The sequence below is a fragment of the Tamandua tetradactyla genome, chromosome 6 (genome assembly GCF_023851605.1).
Source record: "Tamandua tetradactyla isolate mTamTet1 chromosome 6, mTamTet1.pri, whole genome shotgun sequence".
In the NCBI taxonomy this organism is placed as follows: Eukaryota; Metazoa; Chordata; class Mammalia; order Pilosa; family Myrmecophagidae; genus Tamandua; species Tamandua tetradactyla.
This window is the reverse complement of record NC_135332.1, coordinates 5,523,791-5,548,246: the sequence shown is the minus strand read 5'-3', so window position 1 is coordinate 5,548,246 and position 24,456 is coordinate 5,523,791. Positions and strand designations below refer to the sequence as shown.

The window sequence follows — 24,456 nt, the reverse complement described above, 5'->3', positions numbered from 1 at the left end:
CTCTAGCCATCTAACTCAAAAGGAAATAATACCAGGGACAAATATAGGTCATTACATTAAATTTTTTTTTTTTAGTTTTGGGAGGAAGTCACTTCATTTTATAAGCTTTATAAATAAGCTAACTTCTAATAATGATGTAGTTTACTATCAGAAAAGTAAACTCAGGAAGCACTGAGAATTTGCTTTAAAATGTATTCTCTTCCTGGTGCCTGCCCATGTAAAAAAAAAAAAAAGGTATTCTCTTTGGGTATTTTGCTTTTCTTATGCTTTTGTGTCTTTTGTCAATAACACATGTAAAATATGTAAAAACATAAATAATTACTTATAAGGATATAGTATTTTCTTGAGTTTGTATCCTCTCATTTTGTGTTTAATACATCTTCTCTTTTTCCTCCTCACTATGCACAAGCATGCATGTGCACATACAAACAAACACAACCTTTCAGTCTTGCAGGAAACCTGTAAAGGTACATGAGGCGGGCAAACATATAAAACTACTGTAGTGGCAGAAAGTAAAATCCAGAGCCTGGAGAAAGAACCTCATGAGTGTGTGAGGCAAGTGTGCTTCTTGGGCTATATGTTTTACTTTTACCTTCAGTGCCCTTCAGATTATTTCTCTTTCTGTCATTCTAGAAATGCTCTCCAAGCCCAGGATTTTTCGTAACACCAGGTCTGAGGTGATAAAAGGGCAGACTATAGAAATTAGTTGCCAATCGATAAATGGAACATTGCCTATTACTTATCACCTTTTAAAAGCAAATGAAAATCTGCAGAGTCATAAAGAGATCTCAAATGGTCCAGCGGTCTTCCATGATAAACCAACAAAAGATGTAGAATACAGATGTAGCGCGGATAACTGCCATTCCAATGCTGAAATGACCAGCGAGGTCCTGAGGGTCAAGGTAATAGGTAAGTTGCAGGGCTTTGAAAAGAAATCATGTGGGGTTGGGGCTTTAGTTAACATTTTCAAAGATTTAGGGTTGTCCAGGGATCGTGGGGGCTGTAAGAGAAGTGGGTGGTTCTTGTGCAAAGTCCTTGAATCAAACATGAGTCAAAGTAGGACCAAGGCCCAGATAAAAGGGGCTGGAAAATATTTCATGGGCTATTGACATGACTCAGTGTAATCTCTTTTCAGAACCTTTCAACTGAACTGCTAAATGATTAAAAGGGGGAAAGTGTCCTGACTTTAGATGAACTGACAGTCATCTCTGAGAATGGTAGACCAGAGTTGTTCTCTACTGTTAAGCCTTGGCAGGGCAATTCTTTGATGGGCAGAACCCACAGCAACTACAGCTGCTCTGGGATTTGCTTACATTTGCCTGGAATGCTCATGCTCAAGAGAAATACACCATTGCCTCAGAGCGGATACTTTTCCTTGAGACTCTATCTTGGGTATCTCACAAGTCCTTAAGGATGCTGTTCCTGGCATCTCTTAGTCTGTAACCTGTTGTAAGAAGCTTAATAAGGCTTTCTTCTCTTTCTTCTCCTTCTTACTTAATAACTATCTGCATGTGTCTCTGTAGATATCTCAAGCTGAATAAATAGATTCCTGCCTCTATGAATGTATAATTGAAGAACAGCCATATCTGTCAAATTCATATCAACCGTGCATATTAAGCACCTAATGCTATGGGGCATAGAGGAGAAGACATGGTCTTCTCTTCTATTGACACAGCAAGCTCAGGGTGTACTGGTTAAATAATAGAGAAATATTTGGATAACAATGCAAACAGGCATAGAAAAAGTGTCATGAGGCAACACAAAACTAATTGTCCTATGAACTATCCTTACAATGATAATGATGAGAATTTAGGAGATGGAGTTTCTATTTGGTTTGATCATAAGGTTTTGGTAATGGATGGCAGTAATGGTAGCACAAAATTGAGAATGTAATTAAGCACTGACTTATATATTTGAATGTGGTTGAAAGGGGAAATTTTAAGTTGTATACATGTTGCTAGAGTAAAAATTTTAAAAGAAACCATAGAACTGTACAACACAAAGAGTGAACCCTATTGCAAATGATGGACTACAGTTAATAGTACAATTATAAAAGCACTCTTTCATGAATTGTAACAAATGTACCACATTAATGCAGAATATTTATAATAGGTTGGCATATGGGAACTCTGTATTTTATTCAAGATTTTCTGTAAACCTACAACTTCTCTAGAAAAAATAGAATTCAGGAGATAGGAGATATCATCTGGCTTGAGTGGGAAAACTTCCCGGAAGCATGGCTTAGGAGCCAGAGCTTGATAATAGGTGGGCAGAGAGTGCTAGTGCTGGCCTGCTGGCCTAGTCACGTGCATTAGTGAAAGGCTCCATGGAGCAGTTCCAAGGACTGCAGGGAAATCAGATGGCTGGAAACAAAGGTTGGGAATGGAGTATCACTGGATGTAAGCTGAAGAAGTGGCTGAGCCCAACTGTGAAGGGGATGATATGCCAGTCTTGGGAGTTGGAAATCTGTCCTTTAAGCAGTAGAGAGCCAGAAGAAGAACCAGATGAGAATGGAACTTCAGGAATATTCACTCGATGGCTCTACTAGTTAGAAAGGATAGAGACTGCAGAGCTCAGGATATATGACAAGGCTAATGCAAAAACCCATGTGAAACTGGTGGCTTCATGTGGGTCATTATCAGTGGCTAGAACTTTCTGAGCTCTGAGCACATGTCCAGCTCTATGTGAAGTACTTCAGTAAATTACCTCCACTGATATTTACTATAGCCACATAAGGGGGTTAGTTGCAGTATCCTTGTTTAGTGATGAGGTAGCTAAGGCCTAGGACAAACAGCTAGTGGGTGGTAGATCCAGGATTTGAGTCCAGGCAACCTGGCTACTGAGCCCAGCTTATCACTCCTGCCCTGTGCTTCAGCTCCCAGTGAGAGAGGCTGTTGGGTCAGCTGAACCCTCCAGGGAGCTTGCCCTTATGTGGGATCATCACCATCCTTCCCTGGTGCTCCACTCTGCAGTTCCAGCAGCTCCTTAGTATCAGTACCCCCCGCACTCACAAGAGGGTGACCTGGTCTTTGCTTCCCATGTTTGATAAGCCTATCCCCTCGTCATCAGAGACGGTGGATGCCAGTTTGCTAAACAGTCCATTCTTACATTAGTAGGAAATTCGACTTGGGAATGCTATCAAGAGTCAGAATTTTAGTGGTTGATCATGGAGCAGGCAAGGGGGAACACGGGAGGAAGATAAGTTCTACTTGGACTCACTGGGCATGAGGGGCTGGCAGGGCTTCTAAGCGGAAATGCCCAGGTAAAAGTTAGGACTTGGAGCTCAGGAAAGTAACCTGGACCAGAGCTCTACATATGGATGTTATATGCACAGAAAGTTTGGTGAAATCACCAAAAAGTAGAATGGAGATGGAAAAAAAAGCCAAGGACTGAATTTTTTGGAAAGCCCATATTTAAGGGGCAAAGGAAAGAAAAACCCATGAGTAAGGAAGGAGTGGTGGGTGAGCAAGGAAGAGAACCAGGGTTATGAGGCATCATAGAAGCCCAGAGAAGAGTGAATTGTTCTGGTACCATCCAGTGCCACAGGACAACTGAGGATGGGAGGACCAGACTGGGAAAGTTCACCACCGAAACTGCAGGGGACTTGGGGACAGAGTCGGTGGGGATCAGGAGACCTTTTGAGTTTCTTTGAAACCAGAGATGGTATGCAGTTTCAGAAGCAGAGGGACGGAGTCAGATTTCAGGGAAACAAGAAAGTGGGAAATGAGATATGAAAGCAATAGGTGTAGACCACTTGTTAAAGGAAAAAGAAGGAGAAAAACAGGATGAAATCCAGGGAAGGCAATAGGTCAAGTTTATTTCTTTGTAAGCTTTGGAAGTGCCAAGCCTCTTTCTAAGTAAGAGAGAAATCACACACATGCGTAAAGTAGACCCTAAAGGAACACATAAGTTATAGGATTCGATTAACTTTATAATCAAGCTAGATGGGCGGTAACACCCGAGGTGTAAGTGAAGGGAAGTGGCACCCTGTCTCGTGTTTAACCTACATGTGGGGACAGGAGGCCTCCATGGCTGCCCATCGGCCTAATGAGGGACTCCCCATGGAGATGGCAGGCTGAGCCTGACTCCTGAGACTCAAAGGACGTGCATGGTCCCAATCCAAGTCATAGCCCATGAGAGTGGCTGGGCTGCAGGCTGGGGCTGTTTCATGGTGTCTCTTCCTCACTTCTTTTCTCAGTGCTGATCTTTTCCTGCTTTTCAGCACCAGTTGATGATGTCCAGCTTTCTATTATGTTGACTAAAGAGGTGGAGTCTGGGAAGGACATTGTGCTCCAATGCTTCGTGAAAGAAGGGACAGGTCCAATCAGCTATAGCTTTTACAGAGCAAATGAGGGCAAGCCCTTCTACCAAATCACTTCGAATGACACTCAGGTATTTTGGCACAAGGCAAAGGCTAGCAAGGAGGAGGAGGGACAGTATTACTGCAAAGCCTCCAACAGAGCCAACCTCGGCAGGAGTGTCCCCCAAAGCAACATACTGACAATCAGAGGTGAGTCGGGATCTCAGAGGGGAGGTACGGAGGGCTCTGAGAGGTGAAGCCAGAAAACACAACACTTATGAGAGGCAGTGGGTTGGAATTTTGTGCATATGATGGATGGTTAAGAAACCAATATCCTCCAGGCTGTTCAGTTGCAAGTGTCAGAAACCCACTCGAATTAACTTAAGTAAAAAAAAAGAGAGACAAACTGATTGTTATAAGAAATTGGAGATATTTCACAAAGTCCTAATTCCTAACTCTAGGCAGAGAGAGCCAGAGGATTGGCTTACCTAGGGTCAAGTGTCCACCCATGGATCACCTATGTCCAGAGGCACTAGGTCATGCAGAATGAACATGGTGAAAGGAGCCCACAGGTGTGGGTGGGTGGGTTGTCCCTCGGGAAGGAAGAGGACTGAAAAGACACCCCAAAAGGTGTCTACTCCAACAAAGCCAATTAGTTCTCCTCTCCGAGGCCATAGCTGACCTCTGGAGCAGAAATAATTGTACATACAGAGCCCCTCGGAGATAGATTCTAAGTGTAAGATGCCAGTTACAAGGACTAAAGGAAAGTCTTATTTGTTGCATAAACCTGGAATTATTTTTTAATGGAAGATTAAAAACCTATATGCTTCAAATGTTTTTCATTTCCAGTCTTTCTTGCCCCATGGAAGAAAGGACTTATTGCAGTGGTGGTCATCGGAGTGATAATTGCCACCTTGGTACTTGGGGCCAGATACTATTTTCTGAGGAAGGCTAAGGGTGAGCACAAGTGTTTTATTCCATTCTGTCAGGTTACCCTTGACAGGAAATTGGCCATAGCTGTGCAGTGATTTGGCCTTTTGGAGGCTGGTGCTCTCACCCAGTGGGGGCAAAAGGGGTGTAACTGATGACAGTGGTTTTCCTCTTTAGTGGGTCACCTTGATAATCAAAGATGTTGACTTTGGTGGGTGTGAAGCTTTTGTTGCTTCTGGATTTAGCTAGGTGAAAATGAAAGGGATTGCTTTCCTAGTTGGGCAATGGAGAAAAGAAACATTTGGGCGGGAGTTGGATCTCCATGTGATCAGAAGAAGGCATTCTGTGGGTTTGGCCATGCCTGGTCCTGCACTTGGTAGAGTGGCCTTTAAGAGTTATGGAGTTGCTCCCCCCGCACACATGCCCCCACCCACCAAATACCACCCTATTAACTTGCCACTTGTCATTATTTCTGTCCTTTGTTTGGGATCAGCCCAGCATGGATGGGAAGCAAGGATCACCCACTAGCCAAGGCTCAAGTATAAGGGGCACAGAACCAGTACATTCTGCAGAAAGCATTATTTTTTTCTTAATTATGCGAGATAAGGTGGGTTCTGTTGGTGCTCCTGGTGCTGCTTCCTGGGAGAGGAGAAGTGGACAGGATAAGGAGGGGCCCTAGGTTTTTACTAAATCATGAAGGCTCTCACCCCTCTGAGAAGGCAAGCTCCAGAACAAGCTCTTTCCTAAGTCTGATCCTGGCATTGGTCTCGGGCCAGCATGGACCTAAAAGCAAAGGGATTGATTTAGACTTCCTTCTTGGAGTTGTTTTGAAATAAAGTGATAGCTTTGGGGAATCACTACCGCTTACTTGGCTAATCTGGTTCTTGTCTATATCACCATCACATTTTACTAACAAAAATCACTGCTGGGGAAAATGTCCTATGTCTGGGGAAATGATGTGAAATCTTTTACTCTAAGTACAAGAAAAGACCCACTTTCATTTAAAAAAAAAATTAGCATGAATGTGTTTAGCTTTCTTTTCTCCCTTTTTATGGGTATTGAATCTTCAGGAAAATAAATGTGGTTGAAGCAAGTGTTTCTAACTGGCATGGATGTGGATATTTTATACTGACTTTGGCTTTTCTCTTTCTCCTTAAAGCCAAGCAGATGCCGGTGGAGATGTCCAGGTCAGTGAACTTGTAAAAAGGGGGTGGCTTCTTGGGGAGCCTGGAGATAGAAGCTGTTCCACCACTCGGAACCTGAGACACCACGAAGTGTTTCCGTGGACTTGTCTATCGGGAGATTCTGGTCATTAAGAAGTTTTCAGTGGTTCTTGGCAAACTTGGAAAAAGAAGGGCCTAGGGTGTGAGTGATGTGAGTGTGATGTGAGTGTGTGTGTGTATGAATGTGTGTGTCAGTGGAAGGTTGCCAACTGTCTTTCCTTCGTTTGTGAAATCCTCCTTTTCTTATGCAGTTGTGACAGCAGTAGACAGAATTTTAAGAATTTACTGACTTGGCAAATTTATGTTGGCCCAAGAAAATGGTTTCGCTTTTTTTACTGTTCTGTAAATAGATTGCTGTTCTATGTGATCTGAAATACAAAACTATAGAAACGATTGCTCCATTCCCCAAGAGAGGCAATAGCACAGAGGGATAATAAATGATGATAAATGAGTCCTGATAAAGAATCCCTGGTGTCCATGTTCCCTTTAGCCCTGACACTCAGTTTAACAGTGAACAAAAGTTTCTGTCAATTCATCATAGAGTTGAAAAGATGTTAGTTTCCTCACCATGGAAAATGCTTCCTGGTTTTCTCATGAGCTTCCCTAGGTTATTTTGTTGGTTTGGGGTGGAAGCCAAAAATGTTAAGTATGTATTTTTTTCTTCTTAAATCTCATTTGAAGGCCAGCAGCACCACTTCTGAGCTCCAACAGTGAGAAGGTGTCATCAGATCCCAGTACCGAAGCCAACAGTCGTTACGGTATGTGGGTTCCTATGGTTGTAGAGAGTGTTTTCCAACCTGCTGCGCACACGCCTTTACCCCTCTTAAAAGCAGAAACTGTAGGGCGTGGTATAAAAATCAGAGGAGAAACCTATCTTCAGGTGGGATATTTAATCTAGTATTTGGTCAATGGCTGGTGCACTACTAAACAAATGAAAACAAAAAAACTTGAAAAGAAAGGCAGAGCATTTTATTCTAATTTCATCAGCTTCTAAACACCACAAGGAATAAATGATGAAGGCTCATCATAGTACACAATCAAAGCACCCATGATGTGTTACCTCTGAAAGCTTTAAATATTGTCCAAGTGCAATCATTTTCCATTTGTAAGAGAGGACAGATATCCAATTAAAGCGTTGGTAAAACGTCTTCTCAATGACATTATTATAAGGATAAGACAGTTTTATTTCAAACTTGCCACAAGTGGAAACCAATTGAAAGATTTTGCTTTTAGAGGCATTAAAAAAAAAGTGGTACGAAAAAGGAATAAGCGTGTGTCAGCTCAGCAGGGTGGATAACCAGTCCCAGGAGTTCTTAATCCCTTTGAGTTTATGAGAAAATTGCTCAAGCATTTTAGTAGGAAGGCTGGTTATTTCCCTGAGGGGCTATAATTACATTAGATGAAAAGTTCTCCCCCAGACCAGATTCTGGGCTATTTCCCTTCTTTTTCAACAGGTTCTTTTCTAATTTTGTAATAGTGTCCCACAGAAAAAGAAATTCTTAGGCTATGCCTTTTATAGGGCATATTTAAGACATCTGTTTTGAGAACTGAGCAATTCTTTTTTTTAACTTTTAAAATTATATTTATTTTATTCTAAAACATGTTTTTAATTAATTTTTAAAAAATATAACAACAAACAGAAACATTCTTAACACATCATCATTCCATTCTACATATATAATCAGTAATTCACAATATCATCACATAGTTGCATATTCAACATCATGATCATTTCTTAGTACATTTGCATCAATTCAGAAAAAGAAATAAAAAGACAACAGAAAAAGATTCATACATACCATACCCCTTACCCCTCCCTTTCATTGATCACTAGCATTTCAATCTACTAAATTTATTTTAACATTTGTTCTCCCTATTATTTATTTTTATTCCATATGTTTTACTTGTCTGTTGATAAAGTAGATAAAAGGACATTAGACACAAGGTTTTCACAATCACACAGTCACATTGTGAAAGCTATATCATTATACAATCATCTTCAAGAAACATGGCTACTGAAACACAGCTCTACATTTTCAGGCAGTTCCCTCCAGCCTCTCTGTTAGGCCTTAACTAAAAAGATGGTATCTATTTAATGCATAAGAATAACCTTTGGGATAACCTCTCGATTCTGTTTGGAAGCTCTCAGCCATTTAACACTTTATTTTGTCTCATTTCACGCTTCCCCCTTTTGGTCGAGAAGGTTTTCTCAATCCCTTGATGCTGATTCCCAGCTCATTCTAGGATTTCTGTCCTATGTTGCCAGGAAGGTCCACACTCCTGGGAGTCATGTCCCAGGTAGAGAGGGTGAGGGCAGTGAGTTTGCTTGTCGTGTTGGCTTGAGAGAGAAAGGCCACATCTGAGCAACAAAAGAGGTTCTCTTGGGGGTGACTCTTAGGCCTGATTTTAAGTAGGCTTGACCTATCCTTTGCAGGGTTAAGTTTCATATGAACAAACCCCAAGATTGGGGGCTCAGCCTTTTGCTTTGGTTGTCCACACTGCTTGTGAGAATATCAAGAATTCAACTTGAGAAGGTTGAATTTCTCCCTGTTCTCACCATTCCCCGAAGGGGGCTTTGCAAATACTTTTCCACTCACTGATCAAATCACTCCGGGATTCCTCGGGGCATCACTCTGGACAAACCAACAAAATCTCGTGTCCTACCTGAGATTCCAAGTACTTATGACATTCAATCAAACTATCTACATAAGTTATATTAGGAAATGCACTAGTCAAAATATAAATTTTGTAACAAATAAACATTATGCTTGTGAGAATACCAAGAATTCTCCACTTGGGGAAGTTGAATTTTCCCCCTTTCTCACCATTCCCTGAAGGGGACTTTGCAAATGCTTTTTTATTCACTGTTCAAATCACTCTGGGATTTATCAGGGCATCACTCTGGACAAATCTACAAAATCTTATGTCCTACTCAAGTTTCCATGTACTTCCGGTGTTCAATTAAACTGTCCACATAAGTTATATTAGGGACTGCACTAGTCAAAATATAAATTTTGTACCAAATGAACATTTTTTGCTCTAGTTTCACACATAAGTTAAAATTTTAAAATATGAATTACCATCTATTTTCAACAACCTGAAGTATTGACACTCCTTTGTTCTTCCTCATGCAAAAACATTTAAAAATTTGTACATTTAGTCACTATCATTATACACTCTAGGCATTCCTAGATTATACCATCTCAGTCTTTATCGTCTTTCTGATTTCATTTAGGAACTAAGCAATTCTTATAGTCTGAATCATAAACTTTCAAAATGAAATGAAAGATTTATAGGGAAAAAAAGTAATGCTTGCATAAAAAGGAACGAGCAAATGTATCACTTGAGACTGTGTTTGGAAAAATCTTGGTGAATATTTAGCAAAAGTAAACCAGTGCTGTAGAGAAAATACCTTCAGTGGGTAATCTATAACTTATACATAAGTAAAAAGATACTTTAAACTAAATATTGGTACAAATTTGTATTACATTAGGATTTTCCCCCAAACTTCCAAAATGCAAGAAATACTCAGATTCTTGTTTTATTGTCTCTGCATGGGTTATTTCAGTTTATAAATAGAGTGTAATAATCGTAATAGCAATTAGTTCAAACACATACTGGGAAACCATGTGTTCTTACAGGATAGTATTTATAATATCTTAGGAATTAAAGAGAAGACAACTTGATTTTTAAAAAAAATTATTCTTGTATTTATTTTTTAATTTTTTTATCGAGACTCACTGAGGTATTGCTGCTCTTTATGCCATATTCTCATTGATTCCGTTCTGTAGCTGGAGACGGCGCCCAATTTAACAGTCCCTCTTCATGTTTGTGGTTACTGGCTGGTCCCTTCCAGAATGAACTTTCATTTCTAATGAACTTGTTCAAATTGAACAATTCGGAATCATAAGCAGACGTGACCGCCCATGGGCTGGTGGGCACCTAATGTTGACATTAGATGCAGACCATACAGACAGGGCCATAGCAGAAAGAAGAGGGGATCCAAAACCCCACCAGGCTGACACTGCATGTTGCCACCTACACAAGGGAGTCATGCTTGATTTTTTTTGTTAGTGGCAGAGAAGTTTGAAGAAGTTATAGAACACTAGAATTTCCAGTGTCATGCATCCCCATGGATGATGTTCTTTTTCAACCAGGTTACGATGAAGATGTGGGGAACCATGCAACGAAACCGATAAATGAAAATAAAGGTAATTATCTGGCTAATTAATTTCTACTGGGGATCTTTACACACAAAAAAGGAAAAGGTTATACCTATTAAAGAACTTCCCAAAGGAGGTAGATTTAAAATTCCAAGAATGAGTTACAGAATAAGGTAATAGAATCTTTCTTTTGGGTGGTAGAGGCGGAGGCATCTTTCTAAAATGGCATTGCTGCTTATTTTTAAGGACAGTTAACAATAGATTGTTAACTAAAGTGTGCCTAAAGCGCAGAGGGTGTGAGCTAACTCATTTTTCAAAATTCCTTTCCGCTCTGGGCTGCAGTCATGGGACCTAAAGCTCTTAAAGAAGTAAAGGGATTCTGTAAATGCCCCTCGGGATTCTTGAGCTCAGAATCACTGTTTCAATTGCTTCTGAGAAACCCTCATTCTTTGGGGCTTTAAAAACAGAACAGGGCAGGCCACAGTGGCTCAGCAGGCTGAGTTCTCGGCTGCCATGCTGGAGACCTGGGTTCGATTCCCAGTGCCTGCCCATGCAAAAAAAAAAAAAAAAAAAGAGACCACAACAAAACAATGGTGACATGTTTAAGACAGACTAATTTATAAGATTTTCCCAGAGCACCATGAGCAATTTCATTTACTTGTTTTTTTGGTTTTTATGAGGATGCCCCAAGGTCTCAAAGAATTCCTTAGGCTGGTGAACCAATTCCCACTTCCTGAGACCCTTTCAACCCTGGGGTTAAGCTTTCTACCCCCGTGGTAGAGGAGAAAGCTTCTGGCATTTCGAGTGAGATTCAACTGAGTTAACTGCCGTGGCTAACATGGGGCCGCTTTCTCTATCTACTGACCTTTTAAAATCCTCCCACCACAGAAAACAGCGGGGACCTAGGCAGGGGGTCCCTCCACAGCCTGTGTAAATGGCGTGGGCAGGCCTGGAGCCCCATCATTGCCTCCCAGGGGCGTGCAGGACTCTGCTGTACCCTTCCCAGCCTGAGGTTTCCCATCCATTTCGAATGGAGTTCAGCCTGGTTTAGCTTTCCCCTCCACGTCCGGAACTCCCTAATCATTTGAATGGAAACTCAAATGTCCCCGAGTCCTCCTGGGAGCTTCTGTCTGACCCCAGGTTGCTGTGGTTCCTTTGAGCAGAGCCTCTGAACTCCAACGTGGAGTACACAGAAGTGGAGGTGTCCTTACCTGAGCCTCACCAAGGTAAACTCTGCTCCCCCTGGGGCTCCCCATGCCCTGCCTGGGTGTGGACGCTGGGTGGGCTGTGTGGTGGGCCACCCCCAAGAGTCTGGTCACCCTCAGTTGCTCGGAAAGCAGGTGGTGGGCAGAGCTTCTGGACAGGCCTAAGGCAGGTGCAAAGGCCCCACCCAGGCTTTGGATGTAAAATCTCATCAAGGATTGCTCATGGCTCCACCAGTCAAGGCTAGATTTGATTGAGCCTTGACTAAGGCCAGGCGCTTACTAAGAGCTGGGAGATTTGTTTCTATTAAACAGAGGCTTTGTGAGAGCAGCCTCACTCCTCCTGGGTGTTCAGACCTCCTTCTCGAGACACCACCCTTGCCCAAACCCAGTGTGTTCCTAAAAAAAGTTCTCACAGACTGTGCAAAAGCAAACTGGGGCAAAAGCTTTTGGAAGCAAAGAATCCCCATCAGCGTGAACAGTGGCTCAGGTTTTGCTTTTATGCACGTGGTTCTTTCAGGAGCAGGCAGGTCTGGAGCTTCCTAGCTCGGGTTCTGTGCTGGGAAAACTGACTCAGAGAGGGACGGTCCACAGCCAAAGCTTAAACATTAATCTCAGTTTCTTTTGGCACCACACACACAAAAAAGTGTTTATCCTAATCCTCCTCCAGTTTAGCTCACCCAAAGGCTCAGTTCCTGCACACTCAAAGGAAACAGCCGTCCAGAGTTTTCCGGCCCTGCTGGGAGGCTTGTTAAACTACTGCCATCTGCGTCCCTTCCCCCAAGGCTAAGGCCAGGCTGTGTCCTGGGGGCAAGGTCTCTAAAGTCGCCTTTTGCTCCCTGATCTGCAAGGAGTTTGGGCTGCCCTCTTTCTTCCCTTGCTTAGTACCAAGTCCAGCACCTTGTCAGCAGATGCCTGTACAGAACCTTCCAGATAGGGCTCTTCCGTGCAGCCCCGAGGGGACTGCTCCCATAGCACACGGTCAGAACGGCTCCCAGAGTTGTGTAGTGCCCAATTGGCATAACTCTGCAGCATGTCTACTTCCGAATCTGGGCCGACCCTGGGGGTCGGGGTTGTGGGGAGTGGGGGATACGGCAGTCCTGAGGCTCTTTTCTCCTTTCTTTCACTGTCAAGTGATCTAACACGTCCAGCCCCTGTGCTAGTGGGCGAGGATACAGTGATGGACAGGCCTGTGGTCCCTCCCCTCAGGACCTGGGAAAGCAAGGAACCAACGAATAAATATATGGGTGCAGATTAGAGGAAGCGCTCAGGAGGAAAAGAAGGCACTCGGGCGGTACCTTCTCTGGCTCGGGTGGGCCCGGGCAACCTCACCAAGGGGATGGCATCTAAATTTGGACCTCAGGAAGGCAGGTACACCGAGGGGAGGGGCAGGAGGCCTGGCCCGGGCACTGGGGAAGGGCAGTGTGGCAGCACAGAGCCTGGCTCTTCTAAGGGTGCAAAAGGAGCTGTGTCTGTAGAGAGGCAGAGAGGGGCGAAGCTGAGGAAGCGGTGAGGGCCAGCGCGGCAGGCCTCTAAGGAGGGAGGCTTGGCATTCTAGTCTATTCTAAGCGGATTCGGAGCCACTGGAAGCTCTCAGCAGGGAAGTGACGGGATCCAGTTTCTTTAAAATAGACCCTCGTGGTGGTGGAGAATAGACTGAACGGGGACAAAAGTGGAAACCGAGAGACTAGCATTTTATCTCCAGGAGAGCGGGGATGAGGGTGGAGCGAAAGTGATATGTTTATGTGGGTGGATTCACGATCTATTTTGGAATCACAGCACTGAGGGAAGAACTGAAAGGGCAGGATGGGAGGACGCGGAATTACTGAGTGTTTCTCGCTTGAACAACTGTGGATGGTTGTGGTGTGTGAGAGAGGGAAGAGCAGGCTCAGGTGGGGACAGGTTAAGTCAGAGATGCCCGTGAGACACCCACGAGTTGACAGCACAAGGGCTGGTGCTCAGAGCCGAGTCTGGGCACGGTGATCGAGGGGCCGTGGCGGGGCTGCTGCCGGCCTTGCCTGGTCCAGCCTGAGCCTGGGGTCGGGCTTCTTCCCTCCCACCCCGCCCGGGCATCCTGTGGTTGGCACCATGGTAACAGATCGCTCCTCTTAAGGGGACAGGAGGGCAGGGCAAGGTAGGGTTGCCCGAAGCTTTTGACCATGCTTTGGAAAAACCCTGCTGTCCTTTTGGTGCTTGACCCTCCATCCTCCGCTGAGCTGTGAAGCAGATAGCGTGGCCCTCAGCTTCCGGTCCCGGGCGGGGGTGCAGCACCCTGCACCATGATTCAAGATTTGGAGGCTTCCCCGCAGAGCGGCAGGAGCTGCCGCTGCCAGGCTGGCGGCTGGGCCAGGTCGGAGTGGAAAGATGAGGGCTGTGGATGACGCCTGGAAGGCTCAGGGTTTAAGGAGGCTGAAGAGATGGCAGGGTTCTGTCCTTAGAAAACCATCTCTGTTTTCCACGTGGTGCTTCCTCCTTGGGGAATGTTTCCATGTTAGTAGCATCTGGTTTTCTTTTTCTTGTTTAAAGGTGGGGAGGAATTGAGGAGAAAAGAAGGACGCCTGTGTGTCCCCTGCTAAGCTGTGCAGTGGTGGGGTCCCCAGCTGGTCACCTTACTCCAGTTTGCATGGAGGCTCAGGGGCTCTGGGGAGGACGGGATGAGGGTCATTTTGGTGAAATGGAGCACATCTAGAGTACTCTCATTGTGTTTTCTGGGTCCAGCCCCACCCTGGCAGCTAAGGGGCAAGGGTGATAGGAGGTGGGGGCTGGTGTGGTGGCTTAGAGTTGGGCCTCCAGTGTTCTCCCTTTGCCTTCCCGTGCCTGGGGAGGGGGCGATGCTGGCCAAGGAAGGGGTTTTGTGGCTTTGAGGCCAGTGAGGAGCGAATTTGATGTGGACTTGGCCCACCCTACTCCCGAGCCTCAAGGCCTCCCCTCCTCCCCAACGCAGAGCCGCGTCCAGCGCATCCAGCCCTGACCCTGGCCTGGCAGCGGACCAAGTGGTCTCTTAGGGGTGGAGGAAGGGCGGGAAGGAACTTGTTAAACCTGGCTTTGCTGCATGTTTGCTCTGAGGCTAATTGCTGGGAAAACCCCATGACGTTGAAGCCATCTCTTTCTCTGTTAAAACAGAGGGAAACAGAAGCCAAAATAAAGCCCCATCCGGAAACATTCCTGACAGCAGAGACAAACAGCCTGTGGGCCTGGTTTAGTCATCAGCTTGCAGCTGCTGCCACGGAGCAGCAGGAGGTGGCAGGTGGCGATGACAGCGTTTCGGTTTGCTAAAGCTGCCGAAATGCAATATACCAAAAATGGGCTGGATTTTTTTTTTTTTTTTTTTTTTTTTTTTTTTGCATGGGCAGGCACCAGGACATCAAACCTGGGTCTCTGGCATGGCAGGTGAGAACTCTGCCCCTGCGCCACCATTGCCTGCCCTGAGCTGGCTTTTAACAATGGAGATTTATTAGCTTCCAAGCTTACAGCTCTGAGGCGATAAAAATGTCCAAGTCAAGGCATCATCTTCTTCCTGAAAACAGGCAGCTGGTGACCCGGGACTCCTCTGTCACACAGCAAGGCTCACGATGGCGCCTGCTGGTCTTTTTCTCCTGGGTTTTGTTGTTTGCAGCTTCTGGCTGCTCTGTCTGTGGCTCTCTTTCTGAGCTTCTGTTTGTGTCCTCTCTTAGCTTCTCTGTCCTTTAAAGGATTCCAGTAAGAAGACTTAAGTCCCACCTGGGGCATGCCTCAACTGAAATACCTAATCAATACGTCCCACCCACAATAGGTGTACACCCACAGTAGTGGGTTAGCTTTAAGAACATGATTTTCTGGGGTACATACAGCTTTGGACCATCACAGGTAGGCGCACACAAGCATAACACCTCCCATCGCGGAGCTGGGCAGAACCACAAGGTCCACAGTAAATCATACTGGGCAGCTGCAGGGTCCCCGTCCAGGTGAGAATGACCTCAAGCAGCTCAGCCGAGAAGGAGAAGATACCCCTGCTACCCAGGCTGATACACAGTTATGCAGAGAAGTGAGTTGAGTGAACTTCCCCACCCCATCGCAGGACTGGGTCAGAGCACGAGCTGGCCGCCACCCCCCTGCACTTATAGAAAGAGTCCTTATAGAAAGGAGGGGAAAACTTCAGGGATGGGGCTGATTATGGCCGAGACCATAATCAAGTCTTGCTGGTCAGGGGGTCTGGGACCGAGATACCTGCAGGGACACTGATGGGGGCTCTCGTGGTCCCATCAAACCCATCAAATGCCTCCGTGTAGCTGTGCAAGACCTGGGATTTGGGGGCAACAAGACTTCAGTCACTGTACAATCTCCCTTATATGAAACATCTAGAATATGCAAATTCATAGAGACAGAGAGTCAACAACAGGTCACCAGGGGCAGGGAGGGGGAATGGGGAGTTATTGCTTAATGAGCACAGACTTATTTTTTTAACCTTTTATTAATGGATGGTGGTGATGGATGCACAACATTGTGGTGTAATTAACACCACAAGATTGTACACTGGGAAGTGGTTAAAATGGGAAATGTTATGTTGTTTATAGTTACCATGGCACAAATTTTAAAAGACCTCAGTCACTGCCCTGGAAGAGCTCAGAGTCCACTGGGGAGGGGTATGGGGAGAGCTATGCAATGGCCCAGGGTGCAGAGAAGGGGTGTGTGTGTGAGAGGAGTGTGCACACAGGTGATCACGAGTGCACAAATAAAGCTTGTCCTAGGTCACCAGAAAAGGGGAAAGTGGAGTGTGTGCAGGGTCAGAGGTGAGGGATGAGGTGTCCTTGGGGCAAGGTGAGTGGAGGGTAGCCTTGGCCATCTGCCACCTAGAGAAAAACACCTGTAGCAGAAAGCACCTCACCCTGTCTGGAGCTCCACTTGCCCTCCGTAAAAGCAGAATGCTGGCCCACATGGCATCAGGCTCCTTCCTAAAACAAGGTTTCCTGATCCTTCCTGTAGGGGAGAGGAGCTGGGGAAGTGGCCAGGTTTATCCTGTTTCCTTGGAGCTTGTGGGTATAGTGTGTGTGCACAATTATTGTATGAGTGTGTGTGCATTGTGTGTATGTGAGTGTACACTGTCTAGATGTGCACGCAGTGTGTATGTGTATGTATATGCTGTGTGTATGTGTGCCCACTGTGTTTTTGTGTTCTCACTGTGAGTATATCTGCAGTGTGTGCATCATGTGGGTATGAGTGTGTGCTTGTGTGCACTGTGTGTGCATATGTATATATACACATGCTGTGCATATGCTTCAATTTAAAATAAATGGATGGCTGTAAGGAGACAGCCAGTGCAGATGGACATAGGTTCAAAGGGGCAAGGAATGAGGGTTGGGACCCTGAGCTGGAGGCTGCAGGCTCCAGGCCAGCGTTTCCCTGAAGCAGGTGATCCTGCCCATAATGGCCTGCTGACCTCATACTTCAGGCTGAGAGAAATGGTTAAACCAGGATCTGCTAAGCTGGGAAGGGGTCTGGCCTTTAGGGGTGGCAAGGTCTCCAGGTGTTCCTAAAGACAAGCACTCATGGGGTGGGGCAGTGGGGGCACAGCCTTGCTGGGGAGCCGTGGACATTTTCCTGCTTGGATATTTCCTGGCTTACCCAGTGCCCAGAGACAGCTACTGACCTGTGCCTGGTCCCTTTTCCAGCTCTGGGAACAAAAGGCACAGAGACGGTGTACAGTGAAATCCGGAAAGCTGGCCCTGGTGAGTGAGGGTGCCCCAATCCCCCCAGCCGGGGGGCTGCTTCCCCCAGAATCAGTGGCACGGCCTTGGGAGCGGGCAGGGAAGAGGAAGCAAAGGAGGCCCAAAAGAGGTGCCAGAAATCCACCTCTCACACCAGAGTTGTTGACTCACTCTCCCACCACCCCTAAAATCGCTATGGGTTACATTTACTATTCATTTAGTCAACAAACACTTATTGAGTGCCTACTGTGTGCCAGGCAAACAACCTTATAACTGCACCAACTAATGGGTGATTGGTCGTCATTTGGGTGAGTTGAACTGGAGCTTGTCCTGGCACCACTGTGTGCTCACGGGGGCAGGGGTGATCTGGGTGCTCCACCTGCCCCACTGCACTGCCTCCCTATTCTCAGGTGCCCCCACATGGGCCCTGGCGGCTTGGGGCTCCCAAAGGACTTAGACAAAGTCAAGGGCTCTGCTTTGAAGACATTCAGTAGCTTCTGTCTTTCCAAAAGTATGCTGACCATTTGGGGCATGATATAAATCTTCCCAATTCCTTTGATTTCTGCCTGGATTTATCCCACCCCCTTCACTTCACATCATGCCAATGCTGCCCTGTGGGGAGCTACTCCGCCCCGCCCCCCCCACCCCGCCCAGGGCTGTGCACAGTGCCTGAGCAGACATGGAACTGGAGAATTTCCCCCAAAAGTCAGTTTTTGTATAATTATTCTTTCAGTTCTGTTGAAATGAAACCCACAAAGACTACTTTTAAATTTTGAAAATATGTCAGCAGTCCAAAGGCATAGACGTTTTGGGGGAAGCAGTTGCTATGTCCCTCTTACTTTGTACCATTCACCTCTTTTCAAGTGAATGCTTTGAAAGGGAATCACAAAAACGGCCTGGAGAAGCTTCCCACGTTCAGCCTGGCTACTCAGAGTGTGGGCTGGGGACTGGCCCAGCCCAGCCCCACAGAATCAGCAGCTCCAGATTCTGCCCAGGTGATTCTGATAGCCAGTACTCTGGTTGGTTACCTGAAGACCCACACTTGGTTATCTGAAATAGGAATCACTCCTTAATCTTTTTTTTTTCAACTGGTATTTCAATAAGTAGAGTAGAAACTCAGCCCCCTTTGGAACTTGATACTGACCAAATAGTTATTGAAAACTATTTTCTGGGGCATTTTGGCTCTGGCACCTCATTTTGCATATTCAGAGCTAGTGAAATGCAAGTTCTGAAATAAATAGGCTTTCTCTATTCCTGCAGTATAATAAAAAGCTAAAGATGAGGTTAGAGTCACGGTTGGTCTGGTTGGGCAATTGTGCAAATTCCTGCTTCCTATATCTTTATGGTCCGTGGGATTTCTCAGTCCCTGGAGTAAGAACTGCAGAATTAGCTTTCAGTTGCCTTGGGTTTGCAATAGCTCATGTCTGTTGGGTGCTTACTGTATGCTAGGGGCTGTACTAAGTGCTCTATGTCTTTACTGTACATTATGTCTTTCAATTCTCACAACAAAACCCATTTTACAGATGAATGATACTGAGACACAGAGAGGTCAAGCTGCTTACCCAAAGTCACACAGTCAGGAAGCACCCAAGAGCTGGCCAGACTCCACACCCAGCCGTGGTGACTTCCATTTCCAGAAAGGGCAGCTGGGGGGCTGGAGGCCAGCCCCTCAATGCCTGCACCTTGAGGCCCTGGGTCTGCGGTCACCCCAGGCTACCCGGGTGATAGGAAGCCCTTTTAGAGCTGGTGAAGGCCACACCCAGCATTGATTCCAAGAGGGCTCTGCTTGAGGGCAGCTGTTTAAGGTTCTCCTCGGGATCTGATGCTCTGCATCCCCAGTGGGAGGCTGTTGGGAGAAAGGGGGCTGCTCTGGCCCCTGCCCCTTCTGTGAGAGGAGTCTCTATCTGGAACAGGTCTTATTGGGAGACCCTCACACCCCTGTCCTGGTGCTCCACTTACCAGCTGTGTGACATTGACAAGATACCTAACCTCTCTGAGACTCATTTCTTCAGTTGTTAAATGGGGATGGGTTTAAATGAGAAAATAGATTAGAAAGGATCACCGGAGATGGTGCTAATTATTCCAATTCAGGCCCAGAGAGTTTCAGTGATGTGTACCAGAGCAGAACACCTACTGGGGGGTACGGCCGGACCTCCCAACCCCCAAGCCAGGACATCCCACCACACCGGCTGGGCCATCAAGGGTTCCAGGGGTTCACGAGCCCCCACCCCTGTACATGCTAGACCTCTGAGTGTTGCAGCCAGGGCCACTGCCTGTAGGGCCCCATCTTGCCTTGAAGGCTTCCTGTCCTGGAAAACAAAGGGGTTCCCATCTCCACATGGGCTTCTCCTTAGATGCTGCTCAAGTGGAGGAAACCACATTTGGCTCTTTCCTCTCGCGTTTTCTTTATTTCCCTCTTAATTATTCCCATCCTTTTGGGGGATATCCCTCCTTAATTTTCCTGGGTCTTCGCCATCTTCTTTGAACTTCCCTCTCCTCCCAGCCTAAAAGGAATGTCCCCTCTCAGCCTAGGGAAAGCCAAATGATTCTCAAAGGAGCCAGATCCTTCAGTCCCAGAGAACCCATCCCTGGGGCCACATTCTTCCAACCTCATCCCTAACATGCCTTTGTTTAAGCTTCCAACAGAGCTTGTGAAGGGTCATCATCCTTTCTCAGACATTGTCATCTCAGCTGGCATCTGGGGTTCCCAAACTCTTCAGCAGGTCTCTGCCCTGGGTACCACTCCACCTCTATGGAGAGCAAACCTCTTTTGTAACATGGTGACTTTTTTTCCTCCCTATAATCTAATTCTCCCTAGATTTGGGAAGTCTCTTACTCCTTTGTCATAATAATAGTTAGCATTTATGGAGCACCTCCTGTGTGTTTGGGGAGCTTTACAGGTATTACTCAAGTAATCCTCAGACAACCCTAGGATGGGTGTCCTATTATTCCTGTTTATGGGAAATGAGCACACAAGTAACTTGTAGGTGTCCCATGACTAGTAAAGTGGCAGAGCAGGGATTTGAACCCTAGGAGTGTCTTCCTACCTCTTTGTGCTGCCTTTCTTTGTGTTGAGAAACCAACTGGCTCTTCCCCCACCCCCACCCCCGTTAAAATTTGGCTGCATGCGTCTACATTTTCAACTTTCTTGACTTGGTTTCCACATTTTTATCAGCTTAATTGGAGAATCCAACTCTGTCTCCTTTAAGAGTTAAGAGTGGCAGTCTGATATTGACTGGGTGACCCTGGGCAAGTCATGGGACCTCTCAGTCATTTTTTCTGTGAAATGAGGAGCATGAACAGATGGAGCCTAGATCAGTGGTTCTCATATTTGATCATCTGGAAGGTTTTTTGAAACCGTAAATTGCTTGGCACCACCCCCTGAATTTCTGATTCAGTGGGTCTAGGATAGGGCTGAGAGTGCACTTCTGACAAATTCCCATGAGATGCTGAAGCTGACGGTCCGGAGACCACACTGGAGAACTACTGTTCTAGGTGCTCTCAGGGCTCCCTTGCAGCCATGCCACTCTGTGTTTCTACTCTGCTTCTCGTTTGCTAAGCAGTAGGGTCTTCCTTACACCCCAAAATCCTGGAGGCGTTGCTCAGGGCTGGGTGACAGGGATAACTCAAAACACTTGTGTGTGCTTGGACAGAGAGAGGTACGGGGTGACCCCAAATAAAATAAAGACCCTGACAGGTCGTGGGCATCTGGGAGGATGAGTGGGTGGGCTGGGTGTGGAGAAGGGCTTATCGGACCTCTCCTCCCAGTTTAATTTCTCAGTTCCCTCTTCCAAGGCGCCACAGTTCAGGGCTGGCTATTCTGGGAAATGGCTTCACAGGGCGGAGTTCTGGCACTTAAACCCCCTTTTTTCCCCTGAGTGATACAAAGGGAAGCTGCTCCCCTAGATAAGCAAAAGGGCATCGGGCAAGCCTGCCTCCAAGGAGCCCAAAGGAGGGGCTGGGCGGAGGGGGCTCTGGGTGGGACCAGGGCCCTGGAGGGCCTGTCAGGGGCTGCTGGCTGGAGAGGCATCTCTCTGCCAGGGCTTTGCAATCTCCGGCTTTAGGCTCTAAATGCAACTTTTTTTATCTGTTGAATGAGGTGGTTGGACCAAGGACCTGAAGTTCCCTTCCAATCAAAACACACGGGGAGTCTCAACTTCCTTGAATTTGGACATAAAAGTCAGTGCTTTCGTTGCTCCAGATTTACCCGCCTGAACATTTCAGTCACTGCTAAGAGTCACTCCCTGGGTGCCTTGGAGTCAATCCTAATCCCTTACACACACACCCTGCCCCCTTCGCTCCAAGGCCCCATAGTCTGCTCTAAGCTGAACTGAGTTTTCCTTCACATTTCAATTAAGTCATGGATCTCAAGGGCCACTGTCCTGAGTTTCTTCTGCATTCATATCAGCCCAGGGTCGCGACTGGAAGGTTCTCTGTGCAGTGGACTTGCTGGAAAACAGCCTAAGTGGGAGCTAGAGACCTGGGTTCTTGTCAGAGCTCTGACCTTACCTGACTTATGGGACTTGGCCCCACTTTTCCCTTCTCCCTCCAGCATTTGTTTTTCATCAATTCCCAGTAAAATGCCTCTGACCCATCCACCCAGAATCAGTGCAGTGTCCCGGGGAGTGTGTGGTGGCCGCGGAGAGGGGGAAGGGGAAGGGCAGGGCGGGCAGGGGTAGGTCTACACCAATGCGCTGAAGGCCAGCGGCCCCCGACTCAAGCCCCGGGGCTCATCTCCAACTCTCCTACCTGGAGTTGCCATGAGGGGCCAATTTAGACGCCAGGAAATGGTTCCCAGGTGATGGCCATGACCCATTCTCCAGCCCATCAGTCTCGGGCTCTCTGGGGTCCCGGCTGTTCCTGGGTGGTGGCAGAGACTTGAAGGAGTAAAGGGCTGGCCTGGGGCGTTGGGGCAGTGACTCCCCCTGTGTGAGCATCAGATTCTTCATCTGAAAGGTGGTAGGGGAGGGGGCGGCATCTCTTCCAACTCAACCATTTGCCGTCTCCCTCCATGGTTGTGTGTGTCTGCTACTCCGCTGCACCCTGCTAACAAATGACTAAGCTAATAACTTCTTGTTCCAGTGATTAACTCTTAGTCTAAGATGAGGAAATCTCTTGATCTTCGGGCTTTTCCTTCTCCAGGTGCTCCATATTCCTTGCTATCACCTAAGATCTGTCTGTTAATGAAGGAAGGAGAGAGCTTCCAGAGCTATAAAAAGTGTATAAGCAAGAGACTGAATCAAGGAGAACTAAAGGGGAAGGGAAAGTAAGCACTCAGATTTTCCCCTGGGTGATACAGTACCACCGTCAGCTTTCTTGGGGGAATGGAGAAAATGCTAATAATTTTCTTATAACACGTGGATTTGCGAGTTTAGCACTTGCGTGGTTTTTTTTAAGTATTAATTCCTTTTAATTTATTTGCCTAAGGTGAAGATTTGCAAATCCAAGTCAGTGATAGCAGCTTGAGTTGTGACTTATGATTTGGTTTACCAGAAATAGGAAAATTAGCCTTTTTTTCCCCCACTATTCTTACAAAAACAGAGGGCTTTATTAAGCGGAAAGCAGTCCAGGTTACAATTTAGAACCTATCTAACTCTTATCTAGAACCAGTGTATTTGCATCCGCGTTAGCTGCAGGCTCCCTGCAGGGTAATGTTTGTGTGGGATGACTCACCTGCCTTCACTTGGTTTAGACCGAAACTCCTCTCCAGGGCTTGTTCGCAGCTTTACTACTTTGGGTTTCAGGACATCCTGACGTCAAAAGCCGTCCCAAGTCAGTCTTCCCATCGGTCATCAGCTTCTCCACCTTTTCCTCTGACTGGTTTCAGATAATCTGAGAAAAGTCTAATTTTCTTCTCCTCTCCTCTTATTCTCCTGGTACTTTCCTAATGATCAGAACCCAAAGGAAGATGTTACAGCTGTGGGGGCTGCTACACAGACACACGGCCACCCACGCCTGCTCTGAGCTCTTACAGCTTTCACTCAGCCTGGGTGAGCCCTAGGTGAACTCCAGTTTCCGGCCAGCCAAGGACGTTTGCATCTTCACCCTGATTCAGTGTTTGGAGTTCTACAATAGTCCAGCTTCCTCTGGCAGTGTTTTATAAAATGGCCAGCAGTTTATCCCAAACAAAACCCATTGGCCCATATTTACGCAGGATTTTAAGACAGTGGGGTAAAGCTATTTCGCTACACTTAGCAACACAGTCAAATTCTTCCCTATGAAAGAATTCAGATCTAGGATGAGATTTTTTCAGTTTAGAACACTGGTTCTCAACCCAGGAGCTATTTGACAATGTCTGAAGATGTTTGTGGTTGCTACACCTGGGGCAAGGTGGGAAAGTGCTACTGGCAATTTGTGGGAGGAGTTCAGAGCTGCTGCTAAACATCCTACTATGCACAAGGAGCCCTCCCTCCCCCCAACAAAGAATTATTCTGCCCAAAATGTCAGCAGTGCCACAGTTGGAAAACCTCGGCTTAGAGGAATTCACCTCCTGTAACTCCTCCACTCGGAAAACCGATTTCCCTGTCTAGACGCCAACCCTTGGTTTCCCTGGCACATCCCCTCCAATAACTCGGGTCCCAGGAGGTGCTAAGTCCAGCTCAAGACGTTAGCATGCGGCTCTTGAGTAGACAGGACCTGTCTCCTCTTCTGAGTATGGGCTCACCTTCTACCTTCTGCTTCTTCCTTCTGCTTCCTCTTGGCCGGGACTTCAGATTTCCAGGGTGTTTCTTAGAAGGGGCAGAAACCCCTGGTCCTCACTCTGCATCCGCTGCCTCCCAGCAAACCAAGAGTGACTGGGCTGAGAGCAGCTGCGATAGCAAATCATCACTGAGAAAGAACCAAAGAACAGGAGACCTTCATGTCCCATCCCAGCTGGGCGGGAGAGAAGAAAATCACTTGAGGGTCACTTTTCAGCATCCTGTGAGGCCCAGAGCAAGCCAGGCCAGTGGGCAC

General features: G+C 46.5%; 1 protein-coding gene across 4 annotated transcripts in view; it reads left to right on the top strand.

Annotated features, from left to right (window-relative positions):
- PECAM1 (platelet and endothelial cell adhesion molecule 1) overlaps nucleotides 1-24,456 on the top strand; it is a 58,768-nt gene that overhangs the window by 26,022 nt on the left and 8,290 nt on the right. For 2 of the 4 annotated variants that reach the window (XM_077163583.1, XM_077163582.1), the window contains exons 7-14: nucleotides 634-909; nucleotides 4,223-4,510; nucleotides 5,150-5,257; nucleotides 6,390-6,417; nucleotides 7,135-7,211; nucleotides 10,611-10,664; nucleotides 11,780-11,842; nucleotides 17,467-17,523. In XM_077163583.1, coding sequence (XP_077019698.1) covers nucleotides 634-909; nucleotides 4,223-4,510; nucleotides 5,150-5,257; nucleotides 6,390-6,417; nucleotides 7,135-7,211; nucleotides 10,611-10,664; nucleotides 11,780-11,842; nucleotides 17,467-17,523 — 951 coding nt within the window. The remainder of the gene's footprint in view (nucleotides 1-633; nucleotides 910-4,222; nucleotides 4,511-5,149; nucleotides 5,258-6,389; nucleotides 6,418-7,134; nucleotides 7,212-10,610; nucleotides 10,665-11,779; nucleotides 11,843-17,466; nucleotides 17,524-24,456) is intronic. The other 2 variants (XM_077163585.1, XM_077163584.1) reach the window with 1 other exon arrangement.